The sequence below is a fragment of the Panthera leo genome, chromosome B3 (assembly GCF_018350215.1).
Source record: "Panthera leo isolate Ple1 chromosome B3, P.leo_Ple1_pat1.1, whole genome shotgun sequence".
Taxonomy (NCBI): Eukaryota; Metazoa; Chordata; class Mammalia; order Carnivora; family Felidae; genus Panthera; species Panthera leo.
In genome coordinates this window covers 136,817,106-136,836,839 of record NC_056684.1, presented here as the reverse complement: position 1 = coordinate 136,836,839, position 19,734 = coordinate 136,817,106, and the positions used below count along the sequence as shown (strand labels likewise).

The following is a 19,734-nucleotide window of genomic DNA, read 5'->3' as shown; positions in this document are numbered from 1 at the left end:
ACAGCTGGCTCTGTAACCAGCCTTCCAATCCACATTCCAAGCTTGTTTACGGAGACGATGGATATATGAGCAACAAATGGGTTTATGCAGATGTATACGTGTTTCAGAAACACTGGCAGCCCAGAGGGGTCTCTGAACTGCGCCCCATGCAGACTTTGCCTTTTCCAGCCACAGCCTCCCGCTGAGAAAGACCCCCCCCCCCCATGCGTGACTCAGACGTGCCATTTTGTGTCCAGCGATCCCGTGCCCAGGATTCTCTTCCCAGACTGATTTTTGCATCTTAATGGGTTCTGTGACACAGAGCCATCTCGCTGCTAACATCCTGAAGTGATACCTAGATTTTTAACACCTATTTGCGTGTTGGACTGATTGACTCGGCTCTAAGATAAGCATTTAATGACAAGGCAGTCAGTCCCAGTCCTGCTTAAGTGTCCTCTCAGATGGGCTGGCTTAAAGAAAGATGACAGAAAATGTTCTTTAATAACTATGGTTTATCCATTTCTTTCAGATAGTAAGTGGCACATTCTCCCTTCATTTGCAGCTTTTAATCCCAAATGGACATCGCTTTTGAAATATCCTCTTTCTTTCTTTTTCTTTCTTTCCTTTTTTTTTTTTTTTCTCTCCCTGAGGCTGCCACTGGAAAGTTGAAATCTAGCAAGAATGTAATGGTAGATGCCAGCTTTCTGAATTACAGGGTGACTGCCTGAGCTGATCCTAAAAAGCGAGTGTCTTTTTTATACCGCATAAAAGGCTGAAATGTTTACATATCAAAAGGCTATAGGCCAATTTCTGTCAAAATTACACATGAAGTTAAGCAGTACAAGCAATTTATTTAAACACTAGTCATTGTAGAAAAATTCAAAACCATATGCTCTTTGAGCAGTTTTTCACAAATGCATTTGACCCATGACTTGGCTAGACATACAAGCTTCATAATTTACTCTAAATTTCAAATCCCCTTGACGTTTAAATAAAAGATCTTCATTAATGAGGTTTACATGAATGAAAACTTTAGAAGCTGATATCGGTTAGCGAGGGGCTTCGGGAACTGTCTGTGCACTCGCTCTAATTTTCAACTGACTGACTTTGCTAATCATTTCAAGAGAAAGTTCCACTGAGAACAAATTATCGGCATTTGCATTCTGTGAGTTGCAAAAGCAATGGTGCAGTCCCTTTGAAACAAACTTTGGTAAATAGCTCCGCTGAAAGAGGAGTTCTCCAACCCTGAAAACCCAAGGCTATTTTTTTTCGGATGCTTTGGGAAGACGTCATTTTTCGCCACCTTTTTCAACCCCCCCCCACCCCCCTCCACACACCCCGAGTTATGTTGAATTTTCCTAACACCTTGATTATTTCGTCCTCCGAGGCTCAGTGCGCCTGTTTGGAATGTTGCAAAACTTGCGGCAAAACTCAGCCTAGTAAGGGTCCCTATATCCCGGTTGAATGGGCGCGCTGCCCTTAGCAGGGACCGCGTCTACACCTGGAGCTGTACTCCACCCACCCAACCTCACGCGGAAAACCCCCTGGGGCTACCGGAGGTGTCCTCGGAGCAGCAGGGCCATGGACCGGGGTTTGAGCACTATTTTTGAGGCACTGGATTTTTTTTTTAAAGCCCACCTACAGACAATACAGCCGATTTGCGCTGTGGAGACCGTCTGGGGTCTCAACACCGCGCACCCGCTGCAGCCGGGTCTGTGCATTGTTCCGAATTCCTCTGACCCAGCTCATTCGCCCTCCTCCGAGGGGGCTCCCTACCTTTGTAAAGGACACGCCGGCTTTTTGCCCATGCCACGAAAAATCTTCTTAAGGGCATCCGATTATGAGCTGTGCTCTGTGACCGGGAGAGAGGCTGAAAGAATTAAGAAAAGAAAGTTCCTGAAACCGTAAGAAGTTGGGACCGCATATGCATTTTTTTTTTCTTTTTACAGCCATGGGTGCACGTGTGTGAGTGTGTGGAAGGGCAGTGGGCGACAGTTTTCTCCCTAATGAAAATATCTTGGGGGCGGGAAGAGATACCCAGACGCACACTCCAAATCTGGGCACTCGGTTTTAAATCAGAGAAGCAATTTAGTCTAGGCTCTATGAATCAATTTAGCGATGACTGCGGAGCAAAAGCGCCTTTAGAGATGCCGACCCGCACATATACCTTACGCATTCGGAATCCGCTGATCTATTCTTTAATATATTAAAAATGAGGGTTATTACCGGGGCGACGGACTCCTCAACAAACACATTTTCATAGACTTCTGGCATGGTGATTGCTTCGCGTGAAATCGTGTTTGGGTGATAATAAGTAAAATCAGCGGCGTGTTTACTGCACGTCCCACCTAAGCGCATGCTGGCCGCCTCTGGCCGCTCCCGCTCCTCCCATGCTGAGCGGTGCGTGCGGGCGGACAAACAATCGCTTAGCAACACGAGGCAGGCAATTTGCGTGCGTTGCATTTGTTATTCGAATTGCGCCTGGCGAGGCTAGGCGATGATTGTTTGTTTGGCGCCTTGCGGACACTTGTGGGTTTGGGCCCCGCAGAGGACGCTCAGCGCGGACATCGCACCGCTGACTGCCTTCCCGGGCTCCTGCCTCCCCGCGGACACGGTGCAGCCTGCAGATCGAGGGGCAACGGGGATGGGGAGACCCCGCCTCGCAGGGGGTGAGCTCCCTGGGAGACTGAATGACTGGAGTAGAGCTCCGTCTGGGTCCCTGTGACCTCTTCCCAGAAAGTTCCTTCTGCAAGAAAGAGGACAGAGCTTTCTGACTCCCTTTTCCTGATCTTGGACCCAGCTGATAGAGACCCTGACCCGGGTGGGGGTGGGGATAGGCTGCATCTTGGCCTCAATGAAAAGTACTAGAAAAATGCCCCCCAAGCTACCCCAGGCGACAGTCACCTAGCCTCGAGAATTCTCACAGTTTTAAGGGACCCAATGATTGTTGGCGTCGGTTCCATCCACTAAAACATACCACGACCTAGAGAGGTATTTGCAAGGTGATTAATTTGCAAGGTGGCAACGTTGGGTCTAGAACTCTGACGCTCAGACTCGAGATACAGTGCTCTTCCTTCCAGGGCTCGGAGGGTACCATGAGAGGATTGCAGAAAAGCAAGAGGCGAAGTCTAGGGGGTTGCTAAATCTCATTATTAAAGAGAACAATGTACCAAGTGGAAGGAGACAGTATGCTTGGGGGGCGGGGGGGGGGCAGGCTGCCTTATTTAAAAACTAGAAAGCACTCTAAAATTTGTGGCTGAAGTCTCGGCGCCTTGCGGTTCCGAACACCTCTGCAGAAACAGACGAGGACTCCGTCCCGAAGAGCTTCTGCCTCCGCCCCGCTCAGCAAAGGTCTTAAAAAATCCACGCACGCACGCACGCACGCACGCACTGCCCAGGGCGCCCAACGCCGAACACAAACGCAGCCAGAGTCGCCGAAGGAGTTGCGGCCCCTAGTTGTCTTTCATCAATCGCCCTGCAGAATTCAACCCAGGAAAGGTTGGCGGAGAATATGTGCCCGGAAACTGGTGATTTTTAAGTCTCCCAGAGCAAATGCCTCCATCCCTGGTTAGTAGCAAAGGGAAAGGGCTGCACTTCTTACCCTAGACGTGACCTCTCTGAAGGAGAGGGTCACACTCCATCCCCTGGGAGCAGTTTTTATTGTAAAAAAAAAAAAAAAAAAAATCGATTGCCTCCCCAAACTAAGACCCATCTCGGTCTCGCCCTAGTCTCCCCCTACAGTCTCGCCTTAGTCTCCCCCTACAACTACTTCTTAATCTGCTCAGCATTAGAAGCAAGGCTCCTGGGCCACGAGCGGGTGGGCCCGAGGGTGCAGAGTCCACGGAGGGAGGCCTAGGAGAAGCGCCGCCGCCTAGCTTCTCGCCGCCACGCCTGCGCGCGGCAGGGGTTGTGCGCCCCGGGCCGGATCAAACCCCCGCGCCTTGGCTCCTCTGACCCGGGAACACGAATTGACAAGTGCCCTTTCCCCTTTGCCCTACCGCCCGGGAGGAGGCAGCCCACAGACGTGGCCTGACCGAAGCAACATCAGACACGCCGGCAGGGACCCTTGTTAATTAGCCAGAGAGCTACAGGGAGAAAATGGGCGTGAGTTAAAAGCGGCCCTCCTTCGGGAAACCCGAGTTGCCCCCCAACCCGGCCCTCGGCTGTCTCGTTTGGGCTCGGCACTACCCCTTTTCCTGAAGCGGCTGGGGGTGCCTGCGCGAAGGGCCGAGAAAGGTCAGTTCTGCGAGACTGGGGCTTACGCCGGGCCCGCAGGACCTCCGGGGCGACTTTCGTTCCGCGCGTATCGTCGCCTACCTTCTCGAAAGGCGCTCTGCCGCCTGCGCACGGTGGTGGGCTTGGATGCGCCTCCGGCAGCTCCGGCGGACCGGCCGTGCCGCGCGGAGGATCCCGCAAATCACCGCGGCCGCCCGCCGCGAGCAGAGTCCGGCTTGGGCCAGGCCGCCGGGGCTCCGGGAGTCCAGCCTGGGCCTGTTGGGCGAAGGACAGCTAGGTGGCCTGTCCCAGTCGGGGAACCGGCGAGACGCACGGGGGGGGAATTCGACTCAGTTGTTGGGGAATGGGGTGAGGAATCCCAAAAGCCCCGTTTTGGGATTGAAAGCAAAAACAGTATGGGGGAGAAGACACCCCATTTCCAAAAGCGATTTTTACCAAAGAAAAGAAAAAAAAGCAAACAAACATAAACCTACCGGCCCCCACACAGGGAGCAGCGGGAAGCATCGCTTCTAGAATGCTGCTCTTGGTGGCGAATTTTAAATAGCGGCTGAATTTGGTGTCCGCTGTGTAAGGGCCTACGGGTTCTTATGGTAGATTTCAGAGCCAAAGTGACTGCAAAAAATACATATATGCATGTATTTTAAGAACCACAACGCACCTCTTTCGTCGTTTTTGCCTTTAGAAATTTTGGCCTTTGCAAAAACAAAAAGGTTGGGGTGGGGTTAACCAGTTCCACTCGGGAGAAAACCTCAAGATAAAAAAATAACTGAGGTGAAATTAGGCGGTGAGTGCTTGGGGGCTCGGAGGAAAAGCGGAATTTTTAATCTTGCTTGAAAGAGGACGCAGCCCCTCGCATTTTCTAAAACAAAACAAATTCCGACGTGGGGAGAAAAAGAAGCCTCAAAGTAAAGCTGGCCACAATGAATTTGAGTTTCTCGCAGAGGAAATCGCACCCAATAATAGGACCCAATCTGAGGAAAAAAAAAAAAGGGTGGGGGCGGAGAGGTCGGGCGCAAGGAGTTGTTAACTGCGCCGCACAATGGAATTAATGAGATTAACCGGAGTAATTAGGACGCCCGCCCAGCTCGGCCGGCCCGCGGCGGGGCCGCTGAATGGGAAAGATTAGGTTAATTTCATTAATTTGCAATCCACAATCCCTTTTCTGGCCCCCGCCACCCCCTCCCCTTGGCACCTCTCCCCCCTCCCCCTCCCCTAAAGCCCCCCCCACCCAAAGGAACCGAAAGGGCCAAATCTGGTTCTGTTTGTCATCTGCATATTACCAGGAACTAAATCCAGGATGACGTCGACTCAGTATAAAACCAACAAGAGGTTCAGCTGGTCTAAACTCCGTCCTACCCGCGGGTTGGGTTCAGCGAACGCTGCCGAGAGGGGAGGGCGGGAGGAGGGAGAGCGGACGCAGGGGGCGGGGAGGGGCGCGGGGCTGCGCGCTCGCCCGCGCTCTCTTTCGGTTTGGTCGGCCGCTGGAGGAGAGTGGACCCCCCCCCCCCACTTTGAGGCTTTTTCCCCGGCGCCTCCCTGCCGCCCCCCGGTCCCGGCGCGGGGCTCGGGGATGCCCGCCAGCATGTTCAGCATCGACAACATCCTGGCCGCCCGGCCGCGCTGCAAAGACTCGGTGCTGCCGGTGGCGCCCAGCGCCGCGGCTCCCGTCGTCTTCCCGGCCCTGCACGGGGACTCGCTCTACGGCGCCGGCGGCGGCGCCTCCTCGGACTATGGCGCCTTCTATCCGCGCCCGGTGGCCCCCGGCGGCGCAGGCCTCCCGGCCGCGGTCGGCGGCTCCCGCCTCGGCTACAACAACTACTTCTACGGGCAGCTGCACGTGCAGGCGGCGCCCGTGGGCCCGGCCTGCTGCGGGGCCGTGCCGCCGCTGGGTGCCCAGCAGTGCTCCTGCGTCCCGACGCCCCCAGGTAGGGTCGCGCTCTCGCCGGCCTCCTCCGCCTGCCTCGGTCCTCAGTCCCTAGAGCGTGGGTGGGCGGCGGCGCTTGCTATTTTCACTTCGCGCAAACTTTTCTCCTTGCAAAAATAAACTTTCCCCACCCTCCCCCTCCACTTTTTTTTTTTTTTTTGGCCGATCGGGCACGGGGGATCGTACACTTGCTGCAAACTTTAGGCGAGAGTTAGCGGAAACTGTAACTTAGTGCCTGCATGGGGAGACTAGGCTTTTGGGATTCCCTAGCTGGCTTTGGGAGTGTGCGCGTGGACGCTCTAGCACGCTTCCCCCATTTCCCTGCATCTTCGGTTTCCGCGCACCCCCGCTTCCCAGCACCCCCCTTGCAGAGGATTTTCCAGTCGGAGTGGGTCGCGGACAGGCGGGCTGGCGTGTGCGCCCCGTGGCAAGGAAGGCGGCTGACCGTGCGTCTTACTCTGTCGCAGGCTACGAGGGCCCCGGCTCGGTGCTAGTGTCCCCAGTGCCGCACCAGATGCTGCCCTACATGAACGTGGGCACCCTGTCGCGCACCGAGCTGCAACTCCTCAACCAGCTGCACTGCCGGCGGAAGCGGCGGCACCGCACCATCTTCACGGACGAGCAGCTCGAAGCGCTGGAGAACCTCTTCCAGGAGACCAAGTACCCAGACGTGGGTACCCGCGAGCAGCTGGCCCGGAAGGTGCACCTCCGCGAGGAGAAAGTGGAGGTGGGCGCGCCTGCTGGCCCTCCATGGCGAGATCGGGCCCCCGCCGGGTTTGCTCGGTTCTGCTCGGGTCTCCCTGAACTTGCGAAACATCCCGTGGAGGCCCGGAGGCTGCTGGAGGGCGCTTTAGGCCCAGGAAGTTGAATGGAAATGCGGAAGCGGGAGCGAGTCTCCTGTCCTTTTGTTGGCGTGCGCGCGGGGTCCCCGGGTTCCGAGCCCACGCCGGCGTCACGCGCGGCCACGGAGGGCCCCGGGGGTGCCCCGGCCGTGGGGGAGCGCGCCTTTGATCTTAACTGTTGTTTTGTCCTCCGTTGCGCAACAGGTCTGGTTTAAAAATCGCCGTGCCAAATGGAGGCGGCAGAAGCGGTCCTCGTCGGAGGAGTCGGAAAACGCCGAGAAGTGGAACAAGACGTCGTCAAAGGCGTCGCCCGAGAAGAGGGAAGAGGAAGGTAAAAGCGATTTGGACTCGGACAGCTGACGGCCGCGGGCCGGCTGTGGCTCTTGACTAACTCGAAGGACTTGCACAGACAGACGATGCTACTTTCTTGCACACGCGCTGCCTTGCGGGAGGGGGCCGAGAAAGAGGAACGAGGAGCTGTAAATAGTGTACAGAGCCCGGAGGGTTGGCGCCTGGGGTCGGGGGTGCGCAGGGGCTCGAGCCCCGAAGTCCAAGGCCGCCAGCGCCTCGCTCCCCACCGTAGTATTTATAGTTAAGTTAACGGTGACGATACAATAAAGTGATGGCGATGTAGTCGGGCCACATTCTGTATTTCATACTCACCGCCCCCACCCCCATCTGAGGCCCAGAAAAGAAATCTACGTAGTTTGTAGCTTCAAAAGAAAAAATTGGGCAGCTCTGACCTGTCCGGGGAAAAAAAAAGAAAAGAAAAGAAACCCTGGATATGAAGCAGTTGCAGGACGGGTGTCTTGGTTTAAAATCCGTTTCGTCTCTAGGAAGGGGTGGAGAGGGGCTTTGCCGGGCTGCTGGGGGTGGTAGCATTGCCCATGAGAGGGGACAGCATGGGGTTCCTGCTCCCCCTCGCCCGCGGGGGAGAACCAGGACTCTTTTCCTCCTTGCCGCCTAGGGAAGCCGGAGCGAGAAAGCAGGATCCGCCCTGGAGCTGGGGGATCCGGGAGCCTCTCCAGAGCCGGCTCACCGGTCCCTGTTCCCACGAAATCCCCAGGCCTGAGGGTGGAATTAGGTGGCGGGCGTGCCTCTTTCCCGACACTCTTCTGGATCTTACATGGCCACTCCGCCGCTCTGAGCCGGCACATCTCCCGCCTGGCGGCTCTCAGCTGCGGGTCCCCAGAGCCTAGTGGGGACCCCGGCCATCGCTGGGCCCACGGTGGTTTAGCCCAGGCATTTGGGGTGGCCACAGGTACCTGCCCTGAGTTCTGTGGGCCACCCGGGTATAAGAGTGCCAAGCCGGGGCAGTGGCGGTGCTGACGCCTTTGGTCTTCTCCTGCCGCCGCTGCCGAAAGTCTCCCATCTGCATTAGCTGGGGCCGCCGCCGCTGGTGCGCTGGTCAGCAGCCTGTGAGGGACGGAGAGGCCCAGAAGCTTCCCCGTGTGGTGCCGGCTGAGCACTTGGGCCAGGGATGAAGACCAGAGCATGCATGCTGTATGGTTCCCCAGCCCACGGGGCCGGGGTTAGGGTGGGTGGAGGCCAAGGGCCCGCAGAATTGGTTTTGAATGTTTCTACTTTACTGATTTTACAACAAATCCATTTTATAGATAAGGAAGCTAAGGCTCAGAGAGCTTCCCGGCTTGGCTGATGGGGGTGCTGCCCAGGGAGCAATGACCTTGTTCTTCCTTTTCGGCTGCCTGCCTCCGGTATTTAGTGCGAGGTCCCTCCAGGAGAAGGCTGTGCATCCTGGCTGTGGACTGGGCCCCGGCAGAATAGCCTTTCCCAAGAGGCGGTATTTTTCCTACAGCTTTTTTATGTTTAAAAGGTGAAAGTAATTCCTGGAGCAGTGAAAAGACACTTCGGAAATAGGAAGTGTCTCCCCCCTTGTCACCTTTTGAATAGGGAGTATCTCTAGATGGAAGTCGGAGACAGCCAGGTCTGCCTCAAGGGTCAAGATTGCCTTGGTGCATGTGTGCCCTTGAGCAAATTATGGAACCCCTTGCTGTTATGGGCTGTAAAATGGGTACAACGATAATGTCTGCTCCCCAGGGCTAGTGTGGACATTAAAGGCATGGCCTCCTGTGGAATAATAGCTTGCATGGGGGAAATCGTTCAACATGGCTACTTATTTTTTTTTTTTAATACGTACTATTATGGTTTATATTGTATCGGACCCCGCACTTCAGGATTTTTTTTTTTTTTTTTTTTACGTTTTCTCATTTTACTTTTCAAGAATTCTGTGATGGGGAGTTTTCACCAGTTTACAGACGAGGAAGTTAAGGATCAAGAAAGTGAAATACTTTTAACAACATTTGGTTTTAGAAAGTAATCATCTTTGCCCAAGTGAGTTTTAATACTATAATTAGACATGTTTCCGCTAATGCTGGTTCTGGTGAGAGATAGTCAGAAGCCATCAATTTCAGATGAATCGTGCAATGGCTGTTCTATATCTTCCTTAGACCTCAGGCTTCCATGGCCTGGCCTGCCCTGCACCCCTCCTCCTTCACTGCTGTCCCTAGGTCTTGTCCTCTGTCCCATAGGAGAGGGGTGAGCCTGCAGAGGGATCCAGGAAGAGCTCTGACTTCTACCCTTCCTTCAACGCTCCATTAGTCTAGAACATTCTAGACTAGTAGGACAGAAGTGGGTGGCATCATTCCAGCCTGAGCCATAAGACATCCTGGAACTCTATCAACCTCTATGTCTCTTTGTCCGTCACTCGCCGTGCCCTTGGACTCCCTATAAACAGGGATCTTCCTTTTTTCTTTTCTCTTTTCTTTTCTTTTCTTTTCTTTTCTTTTCTTTCTTTCTTTTAAACGATCTGCATTTGTCTAGTCTGGAGTGGTGTGGTGTCCACGTCAAGTGACGGGAGAGAGGGATTGCAGGAGGAGTAGGGTCTCAGACATTCTTCCCCCAGAAACACCTGGGGGGAAGCCAGGACAAGTAGAGGGTGCAGGGGGTGCGTGGGCGGGGGAGGAAGACCCAGAAGGGGGCTCCCAGCTTCTGGGGAAGACGCAAGGTGGCAAAAGAGAAATCTTCCCCGTCTAGGGCTCCCACACTGGAGGATCCTGCAAAGTGCTTCAGCCTTGGCCCAGGTCGCGGGAAACAAGCATAGTAAACGTCTAGAGTGAAGAGGGAAATGTCAGGATGGTCTAATTATATATCATCCACCCACCTTTTTCTGCATTCCCCGGCCAGCTGTGAGGCTCCGACTTTTGTCTTAACCTGGCTGCTGGAGTCAGGGAGGGCCAGATAGTGTCAAAGGAGAGAAGGCCCTGGGCCTTCAAGAGCCGCCCTTGGGCCTTGTAATTATCTTTGGCGGAAATTCGGATCCCAGTGTTGGAATGTGGTGTATATGCATGTTGAGAGGGGTAAGGCATAGGGCAAGTGACTGCGTGAGCGGCCTGTAGCCTGTACCACACCTTTGCCCCCAAATGAAGGTGTTCTCCCCCATTTGACAGTTGAGCAAACTGAGGCACAGAGTTAACACAAAGGGCCAAAATGAGAATGGTCATCTTTAAGGGACAAGGCTCTTAACAGTTTCCGTAAATCAGGCTGCCTCGCAGAACTGAGTGTTCTTTTTGGTGGTGATACAACCGTGGGTAAAAGTTCATTCACCAACAGCAAATGATGCAGGAGTGAATGCACTTGCCCCTGGGGCACATAGGAATTAACGTGCCCTGAAGTGCCAGAAAGATTCTGGGAAAGAAGAATAATGACAATTAAAACCCCTCAGAGGGGTCTAGTGCTTTTCAGGGCAAAGGCCTTCCACAAACATCTCTGGCCCTCAGGGGGTGAGGACCCATTTGGCAGATGGGCAGTAGACGCCCAGAGAGACTAAATGCCTTGCCTGGGACACACAGTAAATGGCACAGCCAGCCCTGAAAACCCCACACCTGAGCGCACACTCCCACACACCTCTTGGGATGGTAGCAAGGTATGAGGTTATGGCTTCCAGCTGCCAAGGTCACCTGGGCCAAGGAGGGCCCTGGCTGCAGGCAGCTGACGAGGAAAAGGGAGCGTGGGGGGTGGGGGAGGGGGTGCAGAAATGGGATTCTCAAGTCCTGGATATACCGCACGCAGGGTATGTTCTCACTGTTTTTGCAGTGAGCTGGGCATGGGTGATGGGGGGGGGAAAGGACTTGAAAACCATCGCTTCATAAACGGCACCCCTGGAGTGTAGATCTCCATGACGGTTCTTGAATCAAGTTGCCTTTTGCTGACTTTTGAACTTTGAGCTCCTGTCTTAAGCCTTGGCGTGAAGGATGTCGTTTTAATGGGTATGTGTGAGATGCAGGCTGGTTGTTTTCTTTCCGTCTCTTTGTGTTGGGGGTGGTGGGGATTGGAGGCCGGGAGGTAGAGGTCGTGGGGCGCTTTTTCTGAATTGTATGGGGTTGTAAGCGACTCAAGGAAAAGTATTCACTCACCAAGACCCTCAGCCACAGCTCCCTGGTCAGGTCCCTCAAATTCACTTTCCCTTGTTCATTGCACATTGCAATGAACCTCCACCTTCAGGGAGACACAGTCCCTGCCTGGGGAGGGCAGGGTAACTTGAGCGCGCACTTGGGTGGGGCCATGTGTTCCCCAGTTGGGAGTGACCCGGAAGAATTTCCTTCCTCACCCGCACCTGCACAATGGGCTTGAGTGGAGGATTAGAGATAATGTAAGAACCCAACAGAGTGTCTGACACATTTATTATTGAGTGCTTTGAAAAACACCCTCAGATTGGCTGGATAAGGCCCTGCATAAGTAGGTTGGAATTAGGAATTAAGGAATACACCTTGTTTTTAATTATTGCCGGTTTAGGAGTTTATGGGTGACCGCAGGACACAGACTGTAATGAAATTAAATGTGACTGCCATGGATTTAAGACAAGGAAGCATCTGATAAGGTATAATAGGTTGTATTCCCCCTAAGAGGTTTAGGACAAGGAGATTTAGAGTGAAGGCGAGAATCTGGCCTCGGTTTGGATCCCGTTTCCAAGTTTTATGAAAAGACCTTGAAGTTTTTCAAAAGTAAGATGAAAACAAAATGCAGCAGCCTGTGCAAAGCTCCTTGAAAGTTCTGGAAGAAATAGAGCCAGCTGGGTCTTTTGATTGCGGAAGCTTCTCGCTTGTTGGGGGGGGGGGGCGACACGGTGTGTCCCCGAGGCCTGTCCCCAGAGCCGTGTGACAACATACAAGACCAGACCTGTGGCTTAGTTTTAATTCCGGGTGGGGGGTGGGGAGGGGTGAAGCGCCATTGTCTTTGCAATCCAAATGACCCACGAAATAAACAGGATGAATTATGGCATGTTGTGGTATTTTTAAGTGGGTCTATAATTTTTGGATCCCAGCAGCCCTCATTTGTTCCCAAGTGTCCAGCCCTAGGAAGCATCAGTGAAGAGAGATCTTAAGAATCCCTCTCGCAAACCCTCCCCTCTCCCTTCAAAGTTCATTCCGCTCATACCTTCTGTTTCCCTAAGTCTGAGGTCCTCTGGAGTCGGCTGACCAAGTCGTGCACCCGGGTCCAGCCGAGGGAGCTGCATTTTGCCGAGCATTTGTACTCCCCTCCTTAACCTGAGCTGATTTAGAGAAGCTGTAATTAGTGAGATAATTTTAGCTGTGATGGACAGAGTTCAGAAACGTCCATGTCATTTCCTCCCTGACCTGCCAGTTGTGCGGTACTGAGCCCAGGAACGGTTTCCACCCTGTTGCGTTATCGGGGAGGGTGACGGCAGAAAATGCCAGCACAGGTTAAGGAGACGAACTCTCTTTGGTAACTGAGTTAAGGCTGAGCTCCTGCCCGGGCGTGAACATTCTTTCCTTCGGCTATTGCTGTGTTTCCGGTGCTCAGAACTAACACATGGTAACTTGTTTAAAAAACTTTCTGGGGAGGAGGGGAGGGGGAGAGACAGAAATCTCTCAAAAGTAAGGATTTTTCGGGGGAAAAAACCCTGTGATGTCCAGCAGCCTGCAGCGAGGACTACAGCATACCACAGGTGCACGTGGCGAAGAATTGATACGCGGGCAAGGGCATCCGGCCAGACAGGGTGAGCTTGTGTCTCGGGAGGGCCCCGCACCAGCCAGGTAGCGGCTCACGGCAGGACAGCCTCGGGGCCAGTGTGGTCTGAATCACACCCGCCAGTGTTTGACCAGCCGGCCTCGCTGTGACTGTGTCTGCTTTCATCGTGTCCCAAACAAATTATTGACATCACCCGGCAAGGACAAGAGGCGCTTCTTTCCAGATGGAGTATGGTTAATCCTCCTTTGAAAATCCTCAAAGTGCTAACTATGGGACCAGAGAACTAAAACTGCCCTTCTCCAAGAAACCGGGAGGCCCAGAGCATTTGGAAAGCCCCCTCTGCGAGAAAGACTCAGAACTCTGTGAAGTCAGAATCCCAGCTGGCTGTTTCATCTGAAGATGTTCCGACTCAGGCCAGATGGCTGGGACATTAGGGGGTGCGCATGTTCAACGTTGTTTTGTATTTGAGGAATAAATATTTAAAATCCGAAACCAAGTGAATCACTTTCTACTGAAGTGGGCAGGGCCGGAAAGTCGTGTGTGCCCGTTGATGTCCCCTGCTGTCCCAAACATAACCCCAGCATGCGTGATTCCTGCCACACTCAGAACCTTCAAAGGAGGGTGTCCCCCCTGGGCTGGTGCAGGACGCCAGGAGCGTGGTGGCGTTTCTTCCTCTACCTTAGGGTTGCTGTTTCTGTTTCACGCCTGCTTCTGCGCCCAGACTCCCGAGGTGCTTGGGTGAATGTGGAGAGACCCCCACCCCCGTCCCTTTGTCCCCCGCTGGATGAATCCCCTTGGTTTATGTTCCACTTTTGGCCCGTGCGGTAGCTGGTCTCTGATACAAAAGGGAGCAGATGAAAACTTAACCCTTTTCCTGACTGTTAATTAAAACTGAAAAGATCGTAGGTCTTTATGGTTTATTTTTGTCTTTATAGAAGACGTGTGTGTGTGTGTGTGTGTGTGTGTGTGTGTGTAGCGTTTCTTTCTTTTTTTTTTTTTTACAGAAGAGAGATTATTTTTTGCAACTCCCAGGGGGCGTTGTAAAAAAATGTATCTTATGTTAGTTTCGGGATTGACGGTTTCTTCATCATTTTCCAGGGCATGTCTTTATCTAATCCCTTCTAAGCCTTAGGAGTCAGGGGGGAGGTGGTTACCGTCATCTTGTTACATAATAGCAGCTACTTCGACAGCTTTTGCCCTGGGTCTGGCCTGCCTTGTTCTGCTTTTGTCATCTGTACTCAATTAATCCCATCCAGGCCCCTGCGAAGTTGGAATTATTGTCACCGTAAAGCACAAGGTGAAATGACGTGTCTATTCAAGGAAGTTTGAATCTTAGACCCCAAGTGCAGTTCTCTGTCTACACTGCCAGACTTTCTTAATAAGGACCAGCCAGGAGGGCTGGGTTCGAATCTCTGCCTGGTCACCAGCAGGCAGTGTCACCTTGAAGCTTCAGTCCCCTCCTTTCCAAAATGGGGGGATTATCATTTCTTGCAGCACGTGAAAGACACCTGCGGGTTTTGCAAATGACGGTGATGAATCACAGTCGATATATCAATGCGGTAGTCATTGTCCTAAGCATATAATCAAACAACATGTTTATGGAAGGCCTTCAGCAAAACAGTAGTAATGATGCCCCTCCCTTCCGGCCACAAATACTAAGAGGGTGCCCAGTCTCTGCTCAGTGCTGTGTCCTCCTAGAGCGTGCTTGCTATGGGAAGAGACGGTCACCCACCAAATAGGTTGTAATTTCGGACGGTGCCAGGCAAGATGAAAACCGAGTCTGCTGAGGAGAAGAAAGGGTGCTAGGGGCTGGGGCGGGATTTGGGAGATTTTACAGCAGGGTCTGAGGTCTGAGTGGTGAGGGGATGAAATGCCATCTCAAGTAGTCCTCCAGAGCAGGGGTGGGCAGGCTGCAGCCCGAGGGCCAGTCTGGCCCCCTGCCTGTTTTGTCAATAAAGTTTTATTGGAACACAGCTGTGCCTGGTTCATTTGTGTATTGTCTGCGGTTGCTTTCCCTTGTAAAGGCAGAGTTGAGTAGTTGCAGTAGAAGCTATAGGGCCCGCAAAAATTGAAACTATCTGCTGTCGGGTCTTTCACAGAGTAACTTTGGTGACCCCTGGTCCGAAGTTTCGAGTTTAAACCAAAGATGAAGACTTTGGCTAATAAGGGATGGGGTGAGAATTTGTACCGGTTTGCCTAATGCTTCATTTCCTTTCTCTGGTTTCAGCACAGTGTCAGGCCCCTGTGATGGGACTGGGGGCCAGAGGGTCGGCTAGAAGGCGGGTCTCGTAGGACACAATATGGTGCCTGAGGCCTGGCATCCATCAGGCCTGCTGCTTTCTCGGTGATGTGCAAGAAATAACTTTAGAACAATGGGAAACAGGGTGTCAAGAAGTGTAAAGTCAGGTGGCATTGACGAGGAAACCAAGAGGGAAGATCGCCGCAACCACAGAAGGCTTCCTGGAGGAAGTGTTCGTTGCAGGGGAGTTAGCATGTGGCCAGGCAGAGCCAAAGCACCAAGACAGGCAGGTATGGTGGCAGCAGGGAGACCAGAGAGGAGGCTGACCGGCCCTCCCATGCCAACATCTCCGTGTACGAGCTAGCTCCCTCCACTCCCCCAACGCTTGCCAAGCCCCTGCTGAGTGCCAGACAGGTTTTCCGGGTGAGTCATGTCACAGACGTGAAGGGAGCGGTGTCTGTCCTCAGGCGTGGGACTCCGGCTGCTCCAATACTAAAGGACTGGTGCAGGGGTGGGGTGGGGGCCCACGGAATTCTGTGGTTGGGCAGGGGCAGGGTCCTAGAAGCTTCTGAGAGTGGATCATTGGAGCCACATCTTTGAGGCACATGGTGATGCGTGGGCGGGGGGGGGTGGGGAGAGCCTTCGGGAGGAGGGGCCAGCTGGGTGGGGAGGTAGGGGTGGAGGTGAACCAGCAGGGAAGGGTTTGGCAGGGCAGAGCCTGGAAGACATTGAAGGCAGCAGCTTGGTGGGTATCTAGTCGGGCGTGTGCAGTGCCCAGGTCACTGTTGTAAAACCAACCTGCAGAATAGGTTTCCCTGCCCTCCCAGATGTTGCAAGATAGCCAGAGAGATGGCCAGGGTCATGCTAACAGGCGAATGATTCACGTCCACTGCCGGCCACGGGGGGCGGGGGGGGGGGGGTCGGCGTGTCTCCTCAGCCTCTGCCCGGCACCCTCTCCATCTTCTATCGGAGGAGAGAAAAACATCTCACTGGGAGCCTTCTGCAGAGAAGGGCTTTTTGTTTTGTTTTGTTTTGGAAGGGATTTTAAAATACAGTGATTTGTGGTGGGTAGTTGAGTTCATCAAAGTGATTTTTCCAGATGCTGTGATTTTTGGGCAGTGGACACGTCAAGGCTCCCCCGTCTCCCCCCTCCTCCCCTACGCTCCAAGTCCCTCTCCAGCCTCAGGCACCAATCCCACCCCACGGGAACTGTCCCAGGCACACATGCAGCATCTTACAGAACCTTCTTCACAGCCATTAACTCTGTCTCTATAGCAACCATGGGATGTGGGCACGCGGGGTCTGTTCTTCCCATTTTACAGAGGAGGAACAGGTTCAAAGACACCAAGCCGCTTTCCTAAGATCATACAGCCAGGAAGAGAAGAGCAGAAGAGCAGAAGTCTCCAGCTCTGGAACTTTCCATTTATATCTGGCCCTGTCTGCTCTTGCGATCGCAGCTGCTCTTCCTGGGTGTGGCGGCATGTTGGTTTCAGCGGGAAGTGAGGCCCAAACTTGTGTCCTTCCTGGTAGCTAAATCCTCCAAATGCTGCTTCCTCCGGGCAGCCTTCTTGGATCACTCTTGGCTTTCTCACGCCTCAGAGACTTGGGCCTGATCTCTTGTGCATTCCAAGAGTTTATAAAGACCCTCGGATGTACTTAGACTTCCGGCTGTCATGATGTTCCCCACCCAAAATAAATCAGGCTTTGCGTTTGCCAGTGACCGTGAGATTCTAATGCTTCAGAGAACAGATTTGCCCCAAATCTGTTGCTCCTACCCTCCCCCACCGCTGTACAGATGTCCATGGCATCGACGGAGAATCGCGCCCTTTCCATATCAAGAGGGATCATCTTCCTCCCAAAACCTCTGGCAAAAGGTGAGCCTGGGGGGAGTTCTATTAACTCACTGGCACAGATTTATTTTTTAAGCTGTTCCAGCTCAGGGAATGGACCCAGGGCAGCTTTGATAACGGAGACAGTGAGTGTTGCAAGGCCTTTGCGGTCCGAGTGATCTTTGCTTGCAGCTTCTGCCTGGGCTAAGTGCCCTCACAAGTGGGAGGGGGGTAGCTGTAAGGCTGTGAGTGAGAACAGGGTGACGGGGATGGGGCCGCAGGGATCGGCGCATCGGAGGGCTGGGGGGTGGAGAGCCGTCTTGAGCAGACCAAGCTTGCTTCTGGCTAAGGCAGCCCAGGAACAGCTTAGCTACTGGACTCTGCCTGCCAGCCTGAGCTCCCCGGGCCCAGGGGAAGGGCTCCGTCTGGGTGGGTGGGATCCTCACCCATCTCTGGGCACTGCAGCAGGGTGGGGGGTCCTTGGGGCTGCCTGTCTGAGCACAAGGCCAGAGGACAGGAAGGATTTTCCTCCACTTGACGCGCTTCTCTTCCCGGGAGCTTTGTGGGCAAGTCCGGCCCGGAGAGCGGAGCTGGGCGCAGGGTGACAGAGGTCAGGAGAACGTCTTTGTCTGTGTTCCTGTGACCTGGGCCCTGGAAGCTCCAGCCCCAGGCTTCCTCCTTCCTCTCTGTCACTGCTCAGTATTACAAAGGCAGGCTTCGAAATCCGGCTGAGCACGGGGGTGGGGAGGAATGGGGTGGAGAGAGAGCAGGATCAGCGGTCAGCGGTCGGAAGTTAGGCCTCTGCCACTTCCTGGTTCCGGGGAACGTGGCCTCAGTTTCCCCATCTGTTAGGGGTAGTCATCAGTCCTGCCTTATCCACCTGCCAGGGTTGTCGAGAGGGTCACACGATTTGATGAAAGCACACGCTCTGTGTGATGGGTCCTGTGACCACGTGTTGATCCAAGTCCCTGGTGGCAGACCCCGTGTAGAGCCTGGTGCGGGGCTTGTGCTCAGCGAACTGTGACATCACGACCTGAGCCGAGATCAAGAGGGGGGCGCTTAACCGACGGAACCACCCAGGCGCTCCGAGCATAAGGACTTTTAAAATTTTTTTTTTTTTTTTTAATGTTTATTTATTTTTGAGACAGACAGAGACAGAGCATGAACGGGGGAGGGTCACAGAGAGAAGGAGACACAGAATCTGAAACAGGCTCCAGGCTCTGAGCTGTCAGCACAGAGCCTGACGCGGGGCTCGAACCCATGAACCGTGAGACCATGACCTGAGCCGAAGCCGGACGCTTAACCGACTGAGCCACCCAGGCGCCCCAGGACTTTTAGATTGTACCTGGCAGTGTCCCTGTCAGCTCCGACGCTCTTTACCTCTCCTTTGGCCTCTGTCACATCCATCTTGCCTCTTAGAATGATGGAGGAATCCGGTCTGGTCACTGGTCCGGCCAGAGACCTAAGGCCCCTGCCGTGTGTTAGGGGCTCCCTTGGAACGCAGGCCCCAGAGCTGACTGACTCGTAGAAGCATTTGTGGGACATTTAGTTTGTGCCCTTTGGGGAAAGCTTAGGGCCTCCCCAGGTATTGGACCCCGTTTGTCTTTTCCTGTAGTGGGCTACATTGTGTTCCCCAAAAAGTACGTCCATGCCCTAAGCCCTGGAACTAGTGAATGTTGACCCTATTTGGAAAAAGGGTCTTTGTAGATGTAATTAAGTTAAAGATCTCAAGATGAAATCATCCTGGATTTAGGGTGGGCACTAAATCCGATGATCGGTATTCTTCTAAGAGAAGGAGAGAAAATCCACCAGGGAGAAGGCCCTGTGGAATGGTACTCTCACAAGCCAAGGAATACCCAGAGCCACCCGGAGCTGGAAGAGACAAGGAGGGGTTCTCCTCGAGAACCTTAGAGGTACCATGACCCTGCCAACCCTTAAACTGTGGACTTCTGGTCTCCAGAACTGTAAGATAAAAGAAGTTTCTGTTGTTTCAAGCTACCAAGTTTGGCGAATTTCTTGTAGCAGCCCTAGGAAATGGATACACCTGCTCGGCCCTGAAATGATGTTCTCTAAATCTGACACATCCTACATTTGTTTATAATGACACTTAATTCAGGTGACTGGAACTTTTTCTTTCCTATCCCACAGCTACTGTTTCCACATTGCATTGCATTTTAGGATCTGTGAAAAGGCAGCAAGGAAAAACCTGATGACTCTTTTGAACTTAGGAAATTTCCATTATTTTCCTTCTGGAAACATTATAGGGTGACATTTACAGGAACACCATCTAAAACTTTGCAGCTCCGAGAGTTGGGTGTGTGGCCTCCGAGAGAGGAGGAGAAGAGAGGCCAGTGACCAGGCAGGCTGGGTTGGTCCTGCCCCCAGACTTAACTCACTGTTTCCCCACCTTTGGGCATCTGTCCATGTGGTTCCCTCTGTCAGAGATGCCTCTTCTCCCCATGGTCCTGCACCTGAAATCCCATCAGTCTTCCAGAACTGCTCGGGGAACAGGAAGCAAGGAAGTGATCCCTGGCCTCTGGTTCGGAGGCTGTGAGTTCTAGTCCTGTGTTTGAGCTTGGAAAAGATTCCTGCCTCTCTGGGCTACAGTTTCCCCTTCTGTAAATTTAGTTGAGCTCAAAGGGCATTTACTAAGCACCTACTCTGTGTCAGGCAGGG

General features: G+C 53.4%; 1 protein-coding gene across 1 annotated transcript; it reads left to right on the top strand.

Moving 5' to 3' along the window:
- The first annotated feature begins 5,738 nt into the window (after positions 1 to 5,738).
- Positions 5,739 to 7,632, top strand: GSC (goosecoid homeobox). Its single transcript, XM_042940700.1, has 3 exons — positions 5,739 to 6,140; positions 6,607 to 6,866; positions 7,186 to 7,632. The coding sequence occupies exons 1-3, from the start codon at positions 5,786 to 5,788 to the stop codon at positions 7,339 to 7,341; spliced, it is 771 nt and encodes a 256-aa protein (XP_042796634.1). The 5' UTR covers positions 5,739 to 5,785; the 3' UTR covers positions 7,342 to 7,632.
- The last annotated feature ends 12,102 nt before the right edge of the window (positions 7,633 to 19,734 follow it).

Excerpts from the sequence above, each read along its gene's own strand:
- GSC (XM_042940700.1), top strand. The coding sequence starts at position 5,786 with ATGCCCGCCAGCATGTTCAGCATCGACAACATCCTGGCCGCCCGGCCG. Across the intron at positions 6,141-6,606 it reads CTGCGTCCCGACGCCCCCAG|GCTACGAGGGCCCCGGCTCG; the intron begins GTAGGGTCGCGC and ends ACTCTGTCGCAG. Across the intron at positions 6,867-7,185 it reads TCCGCGAGGAGAAAGTGGAG|GTCTGGTTTAAAAATCGCCG; the intron begins GTGGGCGCGCCT and ends GTTGCGCAACAG.